The sequence below is a fragment of the Danio aesculapii genome, chromosome 16 (assembly GCF_903798145.1).
Source record: "Danio aesculapii chromosome 16, fDanAes4.1, whole genome shotgun sequence".
Lineage (NCBI taxonomy): Eukaryota > Metazoa > Chordata > Actinopteri > Cypriniformes > Danionidae > Danio > Danio aesculapii.
The window spans coordinates 45,258,527-45,281,680 of NC_079450.1; the positions used below are offsets into that span (position 1 = coordinate 45,258,527).

At 32.7% G+C, this 23,154-nt stretch overlaps 1 protein-coding gene across 7 annotated transcripts in view; it reads left to right on the forward strand.

Annotated features, from left to right (window-relative positions):
* triob (trio Rho guanine nucleotide exchange factor b) overlaps positions 1–23,154 on the forward strand; it is a 279,189-nt gene that overhangs the window by 133,916 nt on the left and 122,119 nt on the right. For all 7 annotated transcript variants that reach the window (XM_056475717.1, XM_056475716.1, XM_056475711.1 and 4 more), the window contains 6 exons: positions 2,349–2,480; positions 2,809–3,039; positions 10,829–10,951; positions 12,969–13,160; positions 16,993–17,162; positions 19,967–20,141. In XM_056475717.1, the coding sequence (XP_056331692.1) occupies positions 2,349–2,480; positions 2,809–3,039; positions 10,829–10,951; positions 12,969–13,160; positions 16,993–17,162; positions 19,967–20,141 (1,023 nt within the window). The remainder of the gene's footprint in view (positions 1–2,348; positions 2,481–2,808; positions 3,040–10,828; positions 10,952–12,968; positions 13,161–16,992; positions 17,163–19,966; positions 20,142–23,154) is intronic.

Genomic DNA, 23,154 nt, shown 5'->3' on the forward strand with positions numbered 1-23,154 from the left:
GAAAATTCTGTTATAATATACTCTATACTCTTCCCAAACCTGTTTGAGCTCTTTTTTTCTGTTGAACAAAAACAAATTTATTTAAGCAATGTTGTAAACCTGTGACCACTGATCTCCATAGTATTTATTTTTCCTACTGTTGAAGTCAATGGTTACAGGTTTATTGCATTTTTCAAAATATCTTCACCAAAAAATGGAACATCATAAAGTCTTGAAACCACTTTAGGATGAGTAAACGGCCATTAACCTTTATTTTTTTTTACTTTAAGGTAAAGCATGTCCTCGTAATTCAAAGCTCTTATCATACTTAACAGGGTTAAGATTAGGGTTGGAGTTAAAATGTGCAACAGGTTTATAAAGCAGTTTTTACAATATAAAATACATTACGACTATGGAGAGTCCTCATAAACCATATATACAAGTATGTGTGTGTGTGTATGCATGCAATAGAAGGGCTTCTTAGATTTTAAACAATGACATATTGTTCAGATGCAAAAGCTGTTAAACGCCACTTCTGCCAAAAATGCGATAATGATATTGAGTGAATGCTTGTTCTACACGTACTACATGTTTAACAAATAATTTTGTTTGAAATCATCTAAATCACTGTGTCAGCACATTCAGAAATAACAGTTTGTTTGCAAAAGCTGCTAAACACCACTTGCCTTTGACAACAAAAGCCGCTTTTTCCTGAGAACCAATCAGAAGGCGCGAATCGAAACATATGTTTTCAATGTAGCAGTGAGCTGATACACCGGCTTTTATAAGGAAACTGTTTTATTCCGCTTTCGATTTCAATTTTAAAAGACTGAGTTTGATGAGCTGCATGAGCCTTTCCAACTGTCAGTGAATGGCAAATGAAGAAGTCCCTTACCTCAAAACTCTGCATTATAAGAAACCGAAAACACCATATATACAAAGTGTAGCATGCATTCATAAATTTTTTTTGCGCAGCGGCGCTTCTTTGATTGAGTCTAATTTACTATACATTAAACATCAACTCAATTTCACGAAAGACGAAGTTAAGATGCCTTTCTTCATCCCACATGAATGCTATGAGGATAAACTAGTCGAAAAAGAGATCAAGATCTTGAGTATAATGAGGATGAATAAATGACAGATTCTGAGAGACATCCTCTTTTTTGCACATTAGACCTACCTTGTGTTTTATTTGGTAATGCAAGCTATGTTTTAAAAGATAAATATAATGGATTAAACTGTACATTATTTATATTACTTCAATAAATTATATATATATTTTTTTAAATGGACAATGCACAGATATTGATGTTTCACAATGTTTTACACTACATTATTTGAATCTAACAAGCTTGTTTACATTGCTCTACTTACATTAAATCCAAATCCCAAATATCAGAAATGACAACAGATAGTTAAGATTTAATATCAGTTTTAATGTTATTGATTAATGCACTTACCTGACAGATTTCATTCAGTCATTTTCCTTCTGCTTAGTCCCTGGTTTATCAGGGGTTACCACAGGGGAATGAACTGTCACTTACTTGACAGATATATTTTTAATTTCAGGTGGTTTGTGTATGTGTTTTATGTTTGGTAAAATAATCTCTAATTGCATCTTTAGTGATTTGTCAACTAATTACACTGTCTTGTCCCGACAGGTGAATTTAGAGGGTTTTGCATAAAAAGCACAAGTGGATTTAGCTGGTTTTGACGCAAAGGAAAATTTACCTTGTTAAAACAAAGAGAATTGACTTAAGTGACATTTATGAAAAAAAGATTTTATTTACTAGCTAATAACCTTATCATTACATATAAAATGAAACTTCGAAACCTAATCAGAGGAGCCTGATAGAAAATGCTTATTTACAAGAAAAGAGGTCTGATGGATTTAGAGGGTTTTGCATCTGAACTCTTCATATGTTTATAAGACAATATGTTACTATTAGCGTTAGTATTATTCCTCCAAAATTAAATCTGCAAATAGCAGGAATGTTTACCTTGTGTTTTGATTGTTAGTCATTGTTTGTTGTTCAATGAATTTCCATTGAGTATTTAGTGCTGATATGATTGTATTCTGCTTATAGATGACTGAAATCCATTCTTTTGATGTTTCTTTCTTTTATCTTTCTCTTTTTCTACTTATTATCTGTTCTCAGCATCAATACTAGACTGACATTCTGTTAATTTGGCTTTTATTGTGCTCCCAATAAGTCAGCAAAAATACAAACCGTTATGAAGTTAGCCTTCTAACAACATTTTTATATTGACTTATTGTATAATTATTCCTGTATAGAGTAAAAGAACACAGATGTATATTTGCCCAGTTTGAGATGATCAATAACGGAATACTAATGTGTGTTTTCTAGTATATGAGCAACATGGACTCATGGTGTAAGGCCTGTGGAGAAGGCGAACTTCCTTCTGAGCTACAGGACCTGGAAGACACCATCCATCACCACCAGGGTCTCTATGAACACATCACTGCTGCTTATTCTGAAGTACGAATCTCTCATGTTCATTACAAGAAAAACATGTTTTTTTTTCCCAATAGTTTTAAAATAGTTTCAGCTTTAAGGCTAAATTCAAGAAGACCTCTTAGCTGAGCAAGAATTAAACATCTCCAGGAAAGTTCTCAGAGAACGTTTCGGCCAATTGAAGATCCAAAATTGCCCCTGTTGGAAAGCATCCCAAACAGCACAAGGTTTAATTGTCTGCATAAGTCTGCACCATGTATTGTTTTATGGTTTATATTTTAGTTAGTTAATCAAAGTATGAATTTAATGTTTAACTAATATCAAGATGTGTGTGTTATGTGTATATCCTCAGGTAAGTCAGGATGGCAAAGCCCTCCTAGATAAGCTACAACGCCCTTTGACCCCGGGCAGTGCTGATTCGCTGACTTCTTCTGCGAACTACTCCAAGGCTGTTCATCACGTTCTGGACATCATTCATGAGGTTCTGCATCACCAGAGGCAGTTGGAGAACATATGGCAACACCGCAAACTCCGTCTCCACCAACGGCTGCAGCTCTGCGTCTTCCAACAGGACGTTCAGCAGGTCAGTGAATTTTTAAAAGGAATGGGATGTTCACAAAATTGATGGTTTGGTTTGTATCACGGTTTTTTGGTCAAAGTTTGTGGTTTGATTCAGTTTACATGGTAAAAATAAACTTAAATACCATTTAAAAACACTATACACCAGCATACAATATATAGCCTTATAATCTATTTCACTTTATAATATTAAAAAAAGTGGCGACGCAGTGGCGCTATAGGTAGTGCTGTTGCCTCACAGCAGGAAGGTCGCTGGATCAAGCCTCGGCTGGGTCAGTTGGCATTTCTGTGTGGAGTTTTGCATGTTCTCCCTGCGTTCGCATGGGTTTCCCCTACAGTCCAAAGACATGTGGTACAGGTGAATTGTTTAGGCTAAATTGTCCGTATTGTATGAGTGTGTGTGAATGAGTGTGTGTGGATGTTTACCAGAGATGGGTTGCGGCTGGAAGTGCATCCGCTGTGTAAAAACGTGCTGGATAAGTTGGCGGTTCATTCCACTGTGGCCACCCCGGATCATTAAAAGGACTAAGCCAAAAAGAAAATGAATGAATAATTCAATCAATCAATTAATGAATATTAAAAAAAGTTACTCTCAAGGCGGTGTATTTAGTCTTAGAGTTTTAATTTAGTCTTTTGTTGTTGATTAATGGTAATAACGACAGCAAGATTATAGCAAAAAATTTTTTAATTCTTCCGCGAACGTGCACTTTCACTTTAGACTGTTAAAAATGAGTGTTTTGACAATATGTTAAATGCATTCCACCCATATGTTACAATGCAAGAACATGATTTAAAGAAGAAAAAAAAGCAATTGTGAGCTGTAAGTTTCTTTTCTGGAATTTTTACACTGATAAAAACCTGAAGCATGGTAGGATCAGCATTAACGGTGAAAGAGACGCTCAAATGATTAAATCAGAGGTATTCTTGTCTTTACATCACAGGTGTCAAACTCAGTTCCTTTAGCGCCGCAGCTCTGTACAGTTATGTTTTAACCCTAATTAAACACACCTGATCAACATAATTGAGTCTTCTTTGAAACCTACAGGTAAGTCTGTTGACGCAGGGTTTGAACTAAAATGTGCAGTGCTGCAGCCATCCAGGAACTGAGTTTAGCACCCCTGCTTTAAATAATTAAAGTAAACATATTTTTAAAATTAAGTTATATTAGTTTGTATTTTTACTTTTAAATGCTGATATAAATGCACAAAAAATAATTTTCCTTAAATTTTCTTTTGTTTGTATCAAATCAGGTCTATACTAAATACTATACTAAAGCATGCTGTTGATATACTGCATGTGGACACCATGAAATGTATTTAATCACTCAATGAGAAATGTAGAATGTATGAAATGTCAGAACACTGCGGTAGACATCTGTGCGGGACAGATTTTTTTTTTCAGCTCACTCTCACCCACTTCCCACAAGTTTCACCCCACACATGGCTGTTCCTGTTGAATTTTGCTTTCTACTGGCAGTGATTTTATTCTTCCTTCTCTTGCTCTTTGTCAAAAGACAAATGAATAGAGTTTATTTCTTCATACAACAGCAGTTGATAAAGAAATTTATATTTACGACTTTACAGAAGTTTTACTTTTCGATTTAATGCTGTTCTTTAAATGATTATGTTTGTAGAAGAAAGTTGTCTTACAAATATTAAGCAGCACAACTTTTCTGAATAATAATAATAATAATAATAATAATAATAATAATAATAATAATAATAATAATAATAATAATAATAATAATAATAATAATGATAATTACTGGAAAAGCCACGTGACACTAAAACCTGGAGTAATGGCTGCTGAAAATTTATCCTTGCCACAAGCAAAATAAATGGCACTTTACAATTTACCAAGTTGAATAGAATTATTTAGTAACAAAAGCAATTCGTGTGAATAGATGAGGTGCATCTGGTTGAATGCCATCTCGTTGTGTAAATATAGTTATGGAAAAAATGTCAGCATCTGAATACATATTCACTGCAGGGAACAGAATATAAATTTGACTCAGAGACTTTAGATCTGCTTCATTAAATCATTAAAAGCATATTTTTGTCATAACTTTTTTACCTTCATGTCATTCTAAACTTTTACGGGGACTATGCCAAAAAGAAAATGAATGAATAAATCAATCAATCAATGAATGAATATAAAAAAAATGTTATTCTCAAGGCGGTGTATTTAGTCTTAGAGTTTTAAATTAGTCTTTTGTTGTTGATTAATGGTAATGATGACAGCAAGATAATAGCAACAATCTTTTTAATTCTTCCACGAATGTGCACTTTCACTTTAGACTGTTAAATATGAGTGTTTTGACAACATGTTATTCTACTAAAATTAGGTCACACTTTATTACCATTCTGTTTTATAGGTACATATTATGTACTTATTACATGATATATAATTGAATAATAACTAGGCACAATGCTTAAACCTACCTTTTGTAGTTACCTTATATAACCCAGTACTTTCTTAAGTACACTGTAGGTACACATTAAATATGAGTAAAAATGAAGTGCACCCATTATTTATTTATTTATCTATTTGTTTGTTTTAATTACTTATGTATTTATTTTAATTACTTTATTTTAAGTGCTTTATTGTAGTTTCTTTCTTTCTTTATGTATTTATCTGTTTATTTGTTTGTTTGTTTATTTTAATTACTTTATTTATATAGTTATGTATTTATTTATTTCAATTACTTAAATTTTTCCTTCTTTCTTTCTTTCTTTCTTTCTTTCTTTCTTTCTTTCTTTCTTTCTTTCTTTCTTTCTTTCTTTCTTTCTTTCTTTCTTTCTTTATGTATTTATTTATTTTAATTACTTCATTTATTTATTTAAATTTATTACTTTATTTTAATTATTTATTTATTTATTTTAATTACTTTATTTATTTATTTATTTATTTTTATTTATTTTAATGATTTATTTATTTATTTATTTTAATTACTTTATTTATTAATTAATTTACTTGTTTGTTATATTTGTTTGTTTATTTTAATTACTTTATTTATTTATGTATTTATTTTATTACTTTATTATAATTGCTTTATTTATTTTTAGTTTCTTTTTTATTTATGTATTTGTTTGTTTGTTTGTTTTAATTACATTATTTATGTATTTATTTTAATTACTTTAGTTATTCATTTTTATTTTAATTACTTTATTTATTTATTCATTCATTTATTCATTTTTTAATTATTCATTCTTTTTAATCAATTTATTTATTTAAACCGCTTTATTTTAATTACTGTCTTTCCTTCATTCATTCTTTCCTTCTTTTATTTAATTAAACAACTTATTTATTTATTTAATTATTAATTGGATTGTTTGTTGAAAAATTACGTCATAAAGTAATAATAACAGTGCATAGCATTTGTGCTTTTATCCCATATAGCTTTTATATAGCTTTTTGTTCATGTTTTTTACCAAATATATTGTCTTACATTTTTATAGCAATATAAACTAACATACAAATTCAGCCGTCCGCGGATCCAGTAAGTTGCTCCTCTCTCAATTCCTTTTACTCTTTCGCATGCAGTCTGTCCCACACTGTTCCCACTTATTTTTTCTCTCCTTTTTTTTTTAAACTCAAGACGCATTCAGTATCAGTCGTCATGGCAACCGTGTTCAGCAGCCTCATTATGTTGAGGGTTTGCCCCATAAAATGATGCAGGCATAGGGGACTACTAAACCTTCCAGACATCAGAAAACAGTCATGTGACACAGGAGACTTCAACATCTGCACAACAAATGATTTCTCCTAATCACACACACGCACATGTGCCGACAGATGCCACCACACACACACACACACACACACACACACACATAGCTCTGAATGTTTCTGTGTGTGTCAGATCAAAGGTGGCATAATGAAATATGCATGAGAAGGGGACTCAAATGTGTTTCACAGTGCGCTGTGGCGTCTTTGAGGCAGGTACAAAGCTTTTCAACTTGGATCCATTCTGCAGATTCCAATAAATCATTTAATATATACTTTTTCAAAGATGTTTTAAAGTAAAGTCTTGTATATGTATTCAAATCTTGCTCTACAGAAGATGCTACCTCATTAATCAAATATCAATAATAAACACAATTATTGTACTCTCTTGGAAACCCCCATCAAAGCAGACAGCAGTGTTGCTTGTTTAATCTGCAGGATGACCTCACTGCGTGTATGGTGCTGATGTTTATAGAGGTGTTGAGCTGTCGCAGTGACTCCCGCTGATTTCAGATGCCCCCTGCTGGTTTTAAACCAGAAATGCAGCTTAAATATACACTGTCAAAATATGCTGGGCTCCACACAAATCCTTTCTTGTTCCAAAACAAATTAAGTTAACATAACCATTTTGTACAAATTTAAGTGGATTGAACATAAAACAAATAAGTTGTCCCCCCCAAAAACTTAAGAATTGTTTTTTCAACTCATTTTCACTCAGTAGTTTAAACAAGTTGTTGTTTATGATAATAAGCTTTTTTATAAATATTTGTGACCATGGATGACAAAACCACTCTGTAAAACCTAAAAAGTTAAGGTAACTTAAACCATTTGAAAAAACCAATTGCAACAAACCATTTAAGTTCAAAAACTAATCCTACTGAGTACTGTGAACTTAATCCATTTGAGTAAACGAAGCAATTTGAGCACAGTAAAACCCAGTGAATGAAGAGAACTCAAATCAACTGAGTACTGTAAAACTCAATAAGTTAAGGCAACTCAAACCGTTTGAGGAAACTGATTGCTATAAAACCATTTGAGTTAAACTAATCTATATGAGTACTGTGAACTTACTCCATTTAAGTTGAAGTAATGTGGTATTTAATTATCTCATTACCTTCAACACTGAGTTCTTGAAGGTAATGTTGATTCTCAAAATGAGTAGAATTAACTCTTCTCAAATGAGTAGAATTAACTTTCAGTAAGTTTTGAGGTAACTACACTCATTTCATTTGATAAAGTTGGATGTAGGGTTTTACAGTGCAAAAATAAGTAACAATTTTCCTTGTGTGAAATATGGGAAATTCATCTTAACCATTTAACTGCCTGCTCTACCAAATGGTTTACCATATTTTGACTGTTTTAAATAATGACTGTTAAAGTCATTTAAAGAATGACTGTTTTAAATAATGGTTTACACTACACAGCCAGTACACAACTTGGTTTACAAGTAAAATCAAACAAACATAATCATGTTGCTCTACTATACTTGACTTTGGATTTATTGTACAAAAAATAAAAAACAAGAAAACATGTTAAATGAGAATCTGAATTATTTTATGGCATGCTTCAAAAAATGATGATTTAGTATTCAAAAAGGTTTTATTTTGATTCTGTTTTTAAATAAATTGATCTCCAAAATTGTTTAAATTAATTGACCACCAAAAATCCCCCCAAAATTTTGGTGGGGCAGGTAAAGGGTTAATGAGGTCTAATAGCTGTCCATTGGCGTATGGTTTGTTAGGATAATACATTATTTCGCAGAGATTTGAAAATGTGGAATTCAAGGGTTAAACAACCCTGAAATATTGTCCAAATTAAGTACTTAGCAATGCATATTACTAATCAAAAATTAAGTTGTGGTATATTTGAAGAGATTGTTTAGCCAAAAATTTACATTTACTCACTATTTATTCACCCTCAAGTGGTTCTAAATCTTTAGTTTCTTCTGTTTCTTCTGTTGAACACAAAAGTAGATATGTTGATGCAAACCTAAAACCTGTAACCATTGACTTCCATAGGAAAGGAAACAAATACTCAATGGTTACAGGTTTCCTGCTTTCTTTAAAATTATTTCCATTTGTGTTCAACAGAAGAAAGAAACTCACAAAGTTATAAAACAAGTAAAGGGTGGGTAAATAATGCCACAATTTTTATTTTTTGGGTGAAGGGTAGGACATTTACTAAATACTTGACAAACTACCTGTAGAAATCACACTAGGGCTGAACAATATATTATTTGCTCATCAAAATCACAATGTGTGTATCTGCAATAGTCACATCGCACGATTAGATTATTTATTAAAGTTTGAAAGATAAAGATGTTATTATTTTTCTAATTATTTATACCACGATGACCATGTTACTTTACATTTGATTGGTCAATTTCTGTACTTCAAAACTGTTAGACTTTTATTTATTTTGCTTATTAATTATGATTTTAAAATGAATGAAATCTTTCCCAAAAAACGATTCAAATCATCTAGTGACATTTTATACATATCACAATATACAGTGCTCAGCATATATAAATACACCCCTCACAAATCTATCTTTTCAATTCATATTTTTAATAGGAAGCTATACAATATTATATTTATATATATTATATATTTATATTTATATTTATATATATTATATATATGTGTGTGTGTGTGTGTGTGTGTCCTATATTCACTGAGAAATGGATAAAAATTTTCAAAATGTGGTGTACTCAGTTATGCAGAGCACTGTATATTGCAGCAAAACAAAATATTGCAGTAATTTTTTCAATATTGTGCAGCCCTAAAACACACTCTTTCATTACTCTTACACTTTAACCGACACTTGCACCAGTTTGCATTTGCACTTTCTAAAAACCACTCCATACAGAATCTCAAGAAAAAAACATTGCACATTTATGAAGTGTGCTACACACAGGTGAGTGGGCTTGACAAACCACCTGCATAAACACTCTTCTCTCTATATGTGCACCAGTTTACTTCTTAGAAAAGACTCAGTATGGAAAACAATGTTCACCTGTGAATATACCACAAATCCGAAGCCTCAAAAAAAAATTCATTCTTAGCAAAGCATATTATTAATCATCAAGTGAGTCTTGATATATTTAAGTAGGAAAAAAGTATTTCCTAAAAATCTTTATTAAATACCCTAATGATTTTTGTCATAAAAGAAACACCTATATTTTTTTCTCTTCCCCCAAAGTATACCTATGCCCAATAATACTGGACCAATAATACTGCTCTATGGTCACATAGTACACACACAAAAAAGCTCTTCTTACTTAGATTATTTGCCTTGTTTCTAGCCCAAATATTCAAGCAATCTTCAATCAAGAAACGTTTTCTAGACCAGTGTTTCCCAACCCTGTTCCTGGAGGCACACCAACAGAACATATTTTGGATGTCTCCCTTATCTCACCCATTCACTTCAGGTTATGGAGTCTCTTCTAATGTTCTGGTGAGTTGATTCAGGTGTGTTGGATTAGGGAGAGCTTGAAAATGTGTACTGTTGGTGTGCCTTCAGGAACAGGGTTGGGAAACACTGCTCTAGACAAGTAATTAAAAAAAGAGTCAAAATTAAGTGAGATTTGCCAATGCGGTAAGCAAAATAAGCCAAAAAAAAAAAAAAGTAAGTTTATATTGCTCACCCCATTGGCAGATTATTGTGCTTGTTTTAAGGAAAATCACTTTAAAAATCTCACTTAATTCTGAAATATTATTTCATAACAATAACAAATGTTTCAAACATAACAACAGTTTCAAACATGATATTTTTTCCTAATAGAAAATGCTGCTTTAATTAAGATTTTGGATATTTGGACTAAAAACAGAATAAAAACAGTGAGAACGTTTTTTTTTTTTGCATTTTAGGTTTTGCTAAATTACATTTTACAACTTTAATTTCTTTTTCTTTCCCTCTGTGCTAAATACGGTCTACACCTGAAATACAGAATCTGTGTATTAGTTAAGTCTCGTTTACGATCTTTTAATGTATTATGTAAGTTGATTATTTTGACCCTCCTAGCAGTATTTAGTAACATTCCTCTTTATAATTGTCTGCTCACGCAGGTTCTAGATTGGATTGAAAACCACGGAGAGGCGTTTCTGAGTAAGCACACTGGAGTGGGGAAGTCCCTTCACAGAGCTCGAGCATTACAGAAACGCCATGAGGACTTTGAAGAGGTGGCTCAGGTAAGAAAAACACTCTGATTTCTATGAACGCTTTCTATGAAGCTCGTGCTTATAATGAATTATAAAATTTATCTGTGTATCTAAGACGTAACAAACTGTAAACTGTATTAGAATGCAGTGGTAATAATACTAATTAGTGATGCATTTAATTTTTTCAATATACACGTTCATATTTCATTAGAGACTCATTTATAAGTATTAATTAGTCGATCATGATTGTATTCATTGTTAAAATGTTCACTAAAAGAAAAATGCTGTAAAATTTACAGTATTACTGGCAATTTTGGTAGCCAGTAATAGTGTACAGTTTACAAGCGGACTGTAAATTAACAATTCATCACCTTAGAATTAAAAGGTTCTATCTGCGTTCTGAATGATTTTGAGATATTGGGCTTCAAAGTTTTTGCATTCCATAGTAAACAATATGTGTATAACATTTGTTTTTGTAAATAAAAAGTCTTAAAATGTAAACAACTTATAAAAAAAACATCCCATAATGTAAGTAAGCTGTCATTTAATAAGAATGTCAATAACTCAATTTTGACAAAAATGTCAGATAGAACCTTATAATTCTAAGGTGACGAATTACAACTGTGCGGTAGTTTTACAACACAATTGTAATTGTTAGTTTACAGCGCACTTGTAAATTTTACAGTATTACTGGCAATTTTTACAGTATTACTGGCAAATTTTACAGTATTACTTTCAAATTTTACAAGTGCACTGTAAATTAACAACTACAACTGTGCTGTTGTTTTACGACACAATTGCAATTCTAAGCTTACAGTGCACTTGTACATTTTACGGTATTGCTGGAATTTTTTATTGTATTCTTGCAATTTTTACAGTATTACTGGGAAAATTTACAAGTGTACTGTAAGTTAACAATTACAACGGTGCTGTACTTTTACAACACAATTAGAATTATTAATTCACAGTGCTCTTCTTAATTGTACAGTTTTACTAACAATTTGTACAGTATTACTTGCATTTTTTACAGTATTACTGGCAGAATTTACAAGCACACTGTGAATTAACAATTATAATGGTGAATATTGCCAGTAATACTGTAAATTTTATAGCATTTTTTTACAGTGTTGTTACAGACTTCTTAGTAAGACAGATTTTGTTGTGTCAAATAAATCAATGGTTTTATATTATTTATAAGAGCCCTATGCCTTATGATTACTTAATATGGGTCATAATGCAGTTAATAACTTTTATAAGTGCATCATTGATGACGTTAAGTAATAAGTATTAATAACACTATTATAATTATTTTAATTATGTAGCTGTATCTGTCATTATAATACAGTATGCAGTAACACTTTAGAATAATGGTCCACTACTCAATGTTATTTAATGTATTTACTAACACTAACTAAGCATGTATAATCTTGTAAAGCATTTATTAATCATAGTTTAACATTAACTAATGTATTATTGAAATCCAAAGTTGTGCTTGTTAACATTACTTAACATTAACTAACGTTATTTAACTTAAATAACATTAACTAATGTTAACCAACATGAATAAACACCGTAATAAATGCTTGTTGTGTCTTTATAGATACATTTATAGAATGATTATAAATATTTATTAACAGAGTTATAATTCATAATCAGCAATAACTTCATAGAAAGTTCTGTTTGACTACTCATTTCCAGCTAGCTATCTACTTTGCAAAAAAATTCTTACTTACGTAGTTTTTGTCTTGTTTATAGACAAGCAAAAATATTGTCTTGTTTTTAGACATATGTCAAAATTAATGGCATTTTCCTTAAAACAATTGAAAATTCAAAACAAAAGCAAGGTAGTTTTAAGAGAAACATTTAATTTAAATAACATTATAGTTTTTACTTGTCTACAAAATGCTTGTTGACTTTAAAAATTTTTAGATATTTGGACTAGAAACAAGACAATTTAAGTAAGAACTTCTCCCAGTATGAAAACTAGACAGACTGTGGAAGAAACTGGTCAATTGCATATTATGCAAAACATCTGCATGTGTCCCAGAATACCTACACCAATGCAGACAAACTGCTGGAGGCGGCGGAGCAGCTGGCTCAGACGGGTGAGTGTGACCCCGAGGAGATTTACCAGGCTGCGCATCAGCTGGAGGACCGCATCCAGGACTTCGTAAGGCGCGTTGAACAGCGCAAAGTCCTGCTCGACATGTCTGTGGCCTTCCATACACACAGCAAAGAGGTAAATCTATAGGAAAAGGCACACATATGGGTGTGGATATGTATGGGTTTTAACTTAACATGATACCTGAATACTGAAATCAGTCTGGAAATGGCCAAGTGACTGAAGTGATATAATATAACTTTCAGTTATATGTAGATTATTGTTCATTTGAAATTAGATTATATAAATTTATATTTCCACATATCCCAACACATATGGTTTTAAAAATACAGTACTATGCAAATTTAGCATAATTACCATCAGGGACATAATTTAAGACCATCCTTTTATTTGTAAGCCTTTATTTTTGCTGTAATAGCTGAAGTTTGTCGATTAAAACATGCTCAAAACTTATACTTGTTCCTTACAAAATACATTCCATTATGTTTTGTGGCAGTAGACTTCAGTATTTTTGAAAAGCAACAAGTTATTTTAAAATGTAACTACTTTATAAAAAGTCTTAATTTTAATAAATAATTGTGGGCAGTAAGTATTATGTTATCCTGATTCAACTGACACAATAATCTTGTTTTAAGTTTAAATGCTTTGGCTGAATTTAAGACAGAACATTTAATGACAATTCTTAAATTAAGAAGAATTCTCTTGTTTAGTAAATCTAGCCTTAAAACCTTTTCAAACAAAATAAGAAAAGCTATTTAAAAATCAATTAACAATCTAGTTTTAGGATAAATAGAATAAATACACTGCTTGGAATGTTGTAAGTTTAGTTATTTAAGGTATTTATTTTTACTAAGCTTAGGTAAGTTTTCTTATTTCAAGACTTATTACCAAGTATAATTATATTACTGCACTGACGAATAATTACAATTTTTTTCTAGTCTGTATCGTCTTCATTAATCTGACATATGATGTATTTTTTTGCAGTGCATGATCTGCACAGTTAGCATTAGCATTTAACTTTTTTCGCAGCCCAAATCTTTACCATTTGTGAAATGAAAAACTTTCCTCTTCGTTGATCTATATTCCACAAGCAATGAATTCTAAAGAGTAGACAGTACATGATTCATAACATATTTTAAATGAGCAAACAACGCTCTCTTTGATTTCTCAAAATAACATAATGTTAGCCATCTGCTATCTGTAGCAGGCTGGCTTATGCAGCCATCTTTGATTCTGAGAGTGTGTTTAAGGCTAAAGTTTTGGAGAAAAGAGTAAGGTAAAGAAAGGTGGAGGTGGAAAAAAGACAATGGGGAGGTGTGGAAGCACGGCGCATGGCCTGCTGTTTCAGGAGATATACTTACCGGCATGCCAACACAGGCAGATGGCTAATCCTGTGAGCTCACAAGAGAAGAAGGCCGCTCACAGGAAATAACAACAACAGCCGTTCGGTGGCAGCCAAAGTCTGTCTGGCTTTTTATTATCTTGTCATATTTGTGCATTTCTCTATTTTGGGTTAAACGTTATTTGTTGGAATAGTCATGTTTTATTGATTGGTTCATAGCATAGATATATTTCTGTTTTGATTGGCTGCCCTTAAAAAAAAAAGACTTTATTCAGGTTTACTATTAGTATCTTGTCTTTTTTTTGTGTATTTTTCAGTTAAATTTTTATGTGCTTATCAGAAATGTACTTAAATATACTTAATATTGCCCCTACTGCAAGTATACTGACAGAAAAGTCTCATTTTTGGCCTATACTTGCTTAATTTAACTAAAGCCTACTTTAGCGAATAAACAAATATGCTTAGTATTCTAGCAGCCAGATTATGGGCCCTATCATACATCCTGTGCAGTAAGGTGCAAGACGTGTTTCTACGACATGTTGCTAGTTTCAGACCAACGCAACCTTAATTTTCCCTTTTTCCTCCGCATTGTTTAAATAGCGAATCCATTTGTGCTACTTTATAGACTCATGGGTGTTATGGTCTGGAAAAGAGGTGTGTTAAGGCTTATTGTTTGACGCAATGCTATTTTGAGGAACTAAAATAGACTGTTCAATAGACCAGTGCAGAGCACGTGAGTTGTGCGTCACGCTTAAACATTGCTTAAAACAAGCAGGATGTACAGCAATATGCAAGTATCTTTACAAATGAAAAAGAATTTAAAAGTTTTAAAAATTATTATGTTCTACATAAATATAAAAACAACTGCCTTCATGCCTTCTTCATCTCAGGGGCTTTTTTTCAGTTTATTCATGGCAACTTGCTTTTGTATAATGTTATTATTATCATTAGTGTTATTTATTATATGCATATTTATATTTGTTTTATTAAAAAACAAGCTTAGATTTGTCCACCTGTCAGGTTTTGGACCATATGGGGCATAGGACGTGTGTTTGGATGTAACTCAGTTGTTTGACCACACTTTATTATTACTGTTCATTTATTAGTTTGCTGGAAATTGATTTTAGAAATAGTTTGGAGACAAATCTTTGCGCTTAACAAACAAAATTAATTATGTAGGCTAATGGATGTCTTCAGTGGAGTGAGTTTCCACCATTTCCTTATCCACGAGCGAGTGTAAGTAAAGGCAGAATGGAGGAGGCTCATTCTTTATCCTCACTCTGCAGATGTTGTTTAACTGTTTTCTCGCTAGTGAAGCGTTCAGTTTTTCCACTTCCACTTTTCCACAAAGTCCGCCATCTAAATAGAAAATGTGCCATGGAGCGACTTGACTGGCTCTTAAAAGGAATGGGAGACGAGACTCTGATTGGTTTATTTTCAAAACACACCAATAACTTATTAAGAGAATAAGCTCAACCCTGTTAGACCATGCGCCATGGTGCAGAGCGGATTTTTCCATCCTTAAAATAGTAAAAGTGGATTCGAACACGCCCATGATGATTTTGCACTCGTCGCTTCAGACTTTACGCCTAGATCGTTAAAATAGAGCCCTATGTCTGCGTCTGAAATGGCATACTTCCGTACTATATAGTACGCTTAAAACAGTATGCAAGCTGAGTAGTATGTCCCAATTTATAGAATTTGAAAAACAGTATGCGAGAAGTACCTGGATGACCTACTATTTACAGCTAGATTCTGAAGTGCACATCCGATGCACGTTACGCTATCCCATGATGCCCTGCAAGAGAATTCATGAATGGGAGTGAAGTGACGCAACTGACATGGCTAGGTCACGTGATTATGACAAAATGGCAGATGTAGTACTATTCACTACTCACATTCATACTGTATAGAACACACTTTTCTAATGGTCAAGTAGTAAATTAATGTTCAAATGCAGTTGTAGGTGATTTCGGATGCAGCCTAATTGACAGTAGGCTTATTTGAAAAGTGCTAATGATTAGCTAAATTTGCTAACTAGTGGTATTTTGGAAAAAACTTCACAAAGTGTTGTGCTAAATATATAATATATAATATAATATATATTAATTGTAATTAAATTACAGTAACTCAAAACTTCTTGTGTATTTGGTGTAGTTTTATGTTAAAGTAGTACACTGTAAGTTTATGCCTGTGAAATTTAATTACAATTATAATTCAATCATTCATTTTCCTTCGACTTAGTCCCTTATTCAGCAGCACTGGTAAATAATTACATACTGTACTTGTTTAGTGATATTAAGTGGGTTATATATATATATATATATATATATATATATATATATATATATATATATATATATATATATATATATATATATATATATATATATATATATATATATATATATATATATATATATATCCTAAAAGTGGGCCAATTTAGTCCCAGTTGGTATTCTAGTATACTAACAACATATAGATGTTAATATGTAAAGGATACTTAAAATATATTTCTACATTACTTAAGCATATTTCATAAATGAGCTTGAAGTATACTTCTTTTTGGTTATGGATTTTAATGATGATGATGTCATTGCTCTGCAGCTGTGGACATGGTTGGAGGAGCTTCAGAAGGAATTGTTGGATGATGTTTATGCCGAGTCAGTGGAGGCGGTGCAGGAGCTGATCAAGCGCTTTGGTCAACAGCAGCAAACCACCCTGCAGGTCACCGTCAACGTCATTAAAGAAGGGGAGGATCTCATACAGCAGCTCAGGTACTGCCCACTGGAACAAAATGGCAGTCAGTTAATTGTCATGGCACTGTTCTGACGCAAACAAATATGCATGTCATGTACTGTAATAGCTGCATCATCTTATTGACGCCTATGGTATTAATTGCAGTAACTTAACTCTACAAGTAGTATTTTGGGAGATATTTTTGTGAGATCACCTGGAACTGTAAGGTTATCTATCCTAATAAAAATAAACATAAATATGTGGGAAAATAACAGACAAGTCCAGTATTCATTTACATACCTACAGTATTTGACAAGCTTTATAGTATTATAAAAAAAGACACATCAGACCTACTATGTACTCAAAAAATATATATAAATAAATAAATAATAATGATAATAAAGTGAAGAACATGAATATGTCTATGTAAATATATCTATGTAAAATCTATATCTATGTAAAATCATAATTCTATGTAAAATCTATTTTAATAGCACCTTTCGCAGTGCACATTTTCAAAGCAGCTTTATAGAAAATCATGATATTTTTATGTCTATGAAACCTTAAAATATTTATGCCTTATAGTCACATTACTGTTGGACGACAACATAGTTATATTTTGTCATGATATAAACATTTGGTCATAGTATATATTGTTTTAAATGAGTTTACACAGTTGAAGGCAAAATTATTAGCCCTCCTGTGAAATTGTAATTATTTTTTAAAATTATTTCCCAATCTATATATATATATATATATATTTAGAGGAAGTCTTATTTCTTGGTCCCACTTTATATTAATTGGCCTTAACTACTGGGTACTTACAACAAAACAATAAATTCATTGAGGTGGGGTAGGGACAGATAAAGGGTTCGGGTTAAAAAAATACAAAAAGTGTTTTTATTATTTGTTTGTACCAAGGGTCTAAGAGTAACATAATTTCAATTCTTTATATGCCTGTTGCAGAATTGACAATAAAGCTGACTTTGTATAGTATACACTCACCGGCCACTTTATTAGTTACACGTTACTAGTTCTGGGTTTGACCCCCTTTTGGCTTTAGAACTGTCTTAATCCTTTGTGGCATAGGTTCAACAAGATACTGGAACTATTCCTATCCTCAGAGATTTTGCTCCATATTGACATGATAGCATCACACAGTTGCTGCTGATTTGTCAGCTGCACATCTATGATGCGAATCTCCCGTTCCACCACATCCCAAAGGGGCTCTATTGGATTGAGCTCTGGTGACTGTGGAGGCCTTTTAAGTACTGTGAACTCATTGTCATGTTTGAGAAACCAGTCTGAGATGATTTGCGCTTTATGACATGGTGCGTTATCCTGCTGAAAGTAGCCATCAGAAGATGGGTACACTGTGGTCATAAAGGGATGGACATGGTCAGCAACAATACTCAGGAAGGCTGTGGCGTTGACACGATGCTCAGTTGTTACTAATGGGCACAAAGTGTGCCAAGAAAATATCCCCCACATGTTACACTACAACCACCAGCCTAAACCGTTGACACAAGATAGGCTGGAACCCTGTTTTCATGTTGTTGACGGCAAAACCTACCATCCGAATGTCACAGCAGAAATCGAGACTCCTCAGACCAGGCAACGTTTATCCAATCTTCTATTGTCTATTTTTCGTGAGCCTGTGCAAATTGTAGCCTCAGTTTTTTATTCTTAGCTGACAAGAGTGGCACCCGGTGTGGTTTTCTGCTGCTGTAGCCCATCTGCCTCAAGGTTCGTCATGTTGTGCGTTCAGAGATGCTCTTCTGCATACCTCAGTTGTAACAAGTGGTTATTTAAGTTACTGTTGCCTTTTTACCAGCTCGAACCAGTCTGGCCATTCTCCTCTGACCCCTGGCATCAGCAAGCCATTTGCACCCACAGAACTGCCGCTCACTGGATATTTTCTCTTTTAAACCCTAAAGATGGTTGTGTGTGAAAATCCAAGTAGATCAGCAGTATCTGAAATACTCAGACCAGCCCGTCTGGCACCAACAACCATGCCGTAATTTAAAGCCACTTTCTTCCACATTCTGATGCTTGGTTTGAAATGCAGCAGATTGTCTTGACCATATCTACTTGCCTAAATGCATTGAGTTGCTGCTATGTGATTTACTGATTAGAAATTTGCGTTAATGAGCAGTTGGACAGGTGTACCTAATAAAGTGGCTGGTAAGTGTATATATCTAACATTATCTATAAGCTCTGCTGAAATTCAATTTACAGTTATAATGATATAAGTACCCAAGCAATTGACAATTGGTCAATTATATTGTGTAGTAATACTGTACTAATTAGTAAGTTAATTACTGTTTTTATTATTTGTATGCACCCAGGGTCTGAGAGAGCATAATTTCAATTCTCCGTATGTCTGTGGCAGAATCGACAATAAAGCTGATTTGACTTTACTATTATAGTATAGTATAGTGTAGTATAGTATAGTTTAGTATAGTATAGTACAGTACAGTACAGTACAGTATAGTGTAGTGTAGTATAGTACAGTACAGTATAGTGTAGTATAGTATAGTATAGTGTAGTGTAATGTAGTATAGTAAGGTAATATACCATTTCCAATTAATTTCAGAAAAACAGCAGACAATTTGATATTAAATAGAATGAAATTAGACTTTCATTTTGATTTCCTCCATTAATATTAGAGATATATTTCCACTGATTTGAGAACCCAGAGCTGCAGCAACTACAATATCCTCAAAACACACACTCACATCACTGACCTGCAGAAGCTAATTAAACAACAGAAAGAATAGACTTCAACTCCTGTAGATGTTATCTCTGATATGTTCTCTCGTATCCTCTTCTGTGACTCCAGAGACTCTGCAATCTCCAGCAATAAGACTCCTCATAACAGCTCGATGGCTCACATCGAGAGTGTCCTGCAGCAGCTGGATGAGGTTCAGGCTCAGATGGAGGAGCTATTTCAGGAACGCAAGATCAAACTCGAACTTTTCCTCCAGCTCAGGATCTTTGAACGAGATGCAATTGACGTAAGTCTATACTTCACCATACATCTCATTTGTCAATCTTAAATCATAGCCCATTGATTTTGTTGTAAACAGTGAATTTTTGCACAAATACTTTAAAATAGATCCTCTGCCCTCCATCCATCTGAGAGATTCGAGCTGATCAACTTTCTGTATCACTTTAGTTTAGGTCACAATTCATGCTATTAACTACTGGCTTATTACCTGAATATTATTAAGATATGAACTGTTCATTAGTAGTTATAAAGTCTGATCTTATTCTGCGGCCGGGAAGTGCAAAACAACATTACAAAGTGGGAAACACTTTTACGAAGCTCAAGACAAATTTACATTCTTTTACGCCTGTAAAATCTACAGTGAAAACATGTTAAATGATAAACAGCTCATTTCAGTACAACATACGGAAAATAACTGTAACAGATCTAACCTTTGTTTTCGAGAAACTAATTAGAGTGTCTGAAATCTCACCACACACCCTCATTCACTTGTCCCTAAATTAGTCAATTAGTTTAGTCCACTAGACAGAGTGAATGACCACAAATAAGTGAATTGTTGAACACCTGCTGTTAACAAGCCCAATCACTGATGGACAGAACCAGAAATAAAACTACAAACACAGCCTCACACCAAACCAACTGAATTAAAACAGGATTAAACAACTCCATTAAATAACAACATTAGCAGCTTCAATGATTACAGTTGACTTCAATTCTTTCATATCTGCAAGAATATTAGATAATTAACAGAGGTTTATATTTTTATTGAAAATGTTTCATTTGACCTCACCATCATGGAGATTAGATGCTGCTTTAGTTGAGCTCTTGAACCTTTTCTCTTCGGACTTGATGTTTCTCTGGCTGTTATAACTGTGTTTCTGAAACTCATCAGTTATAGCAAGAAAAGTAATGAAAACATTTATGTACTTAATACAGAGTTAATTTCATAAGTCACAAAAATAAATTCAAGCTATTTTAATCAATTTACGTGATGTTGTTAGGGACAGCAGTACAGCTTCCAGAAGGGTCAACAAACAATTATGAAGGAATTAACATTTAGAGTTTTGTGCAGAAGACCTTGAAAACTCATTTAAGACACACAGACATCAAGAATCAGCAAATGAACCTCAACCATGGTTGCTTAAAAAAAAAAGCTGCATAATTCAGTCATTCTGCAATGCATGCTGGGTATCAGCATAGTACAAAACTCCCAGCATGCATTGCAGCATGAATAAATTATACAGCTTTATGCTCTTAACATTTCTTTCTTTGCCTTTAATTTATTTTGTTTTTGGGGTGTAATATTTCAGTAGATTGTTTGGTATTGTTCTAGGTTTGTTTTTTATTTTTTTTGTTTGTCACCATTATTGAGATTCAAAGACTGATTGTTGATGTTTGTGTGTTTGCGAGCGCTGCCGTAGTTCAAATATTCTCATTATGACTGGTATTTTTAGACCTGTTAAACTGTCATTGATTGCTGAAGCTCCAGCGGTCTCTTTTACACATATTATTCAATTCTCACACTTAATATGATAATCAACAAACACAAGAAGGCAAGGGTGACTTTGATTTGATAGTTAATCTCATCACTCTTAATTTGACATTTTATTTTGGCTTTTCATGCTATACAAATAATGTGATTAACTCAATTAATTACAGCAGCCAAAATAAAAACTACTTTAAAAGAAGCAGTTGAAGATCCCAACTTAAGCAGGCTCTGTCCTCCATCATGGTGACTTCACATGAACAACAATTTCATTAAGAGCTTTTGTTCATGTGACAGAAATAAAGTCAAAGCTCAGCAATAAGTGAAGCTCCTGATGTTTGTGGAGTTGTTTAATGATCTCTACTGAAATAAAAGTATTATTGAGTAATTATTTTTATTTTTATTAATTATTATTTTTATTTAGAGTTTTATTCTCAGTTGATTTCATCTTTGATTTTGGCTGTAATTTGTGTTATTTGGTCTCGTTGTTCTTTCCTTCAGTGATTCTGCTTGTTAACACTTGTTCATCAATAATTATTAATCCTCCTTTAATTAGACACTTATTTATCTCATTGACTTCATCACTGTCTGAGTGTTCAACCCTCTGTGGTGAGGACACTAGTGAGGATTTTGCTCTGGGATTTGAGGGGTAAATGTGTTCGATGAAAAATACAGACTGTGGAATGTATTTTAACAGAAATATTCTGTAAACTGAATTTACAAATGTAAAATGTTAAAAATAGTAGATTACTGGCAACCACAGCTGCCAGTATTTTTTTTTTGTAAAATTAAGAAAAACAACAGCAAAATACTGTAAAACATTTTTATTTCACCATTGTGGAGGATAGTAGCATCTGTGTGCAAGTCCAAGATGAACTCAGAGAATCTGATGTTATGCTGGATCTTCTTTTGTTTAAATGTAACTGTGTAGTTACTAAGGCAGTGAAAGTCTGTTAATTACAGTCACATACTGTATGAGCACAATAATGCATTTAATGACTTTACATTATTTAAAAGTTTTTGTAGTGAAAAGATGTACTATGGTTCTCAATATCATTAGCTCAGATATAGTACTTAGACATTTAAAATATTGATTTTAATGCCAGTAAATGCCAATTAAACTGTGGTTGCTTTCTGCAAATATAAATAATTAACTCAAAGGTTTGTAAATTATAATTGCATCAGTAAATGAATAAATTTTTCTCTTGTTAAAAATAAAACGTTTTTCTGTAAAAACTATTTTACAGAAAATTTGTGTATTTTTTACAAAAAAGTTCTGGCAACCATAGCCGCCAGTATTTTTCCGAAAAGTTTACAGAATTTTTTTACAGTGCACAATGACATAGGAAAAACGATTTTACCAAGGACAAAACAAATTGACATTTTGGAAAAAAAAAATTGCAAGAGGCAAACACTTTTACCAGTCCAGAAAACAATTTACAATGACACATTCTTTGCGGGAAGGGAATGTACCACACACCGGGAGTGATGCGGGGAAAGTGTTGTTGTCGTTGGTGGTGAGCGCGGTAAGTTT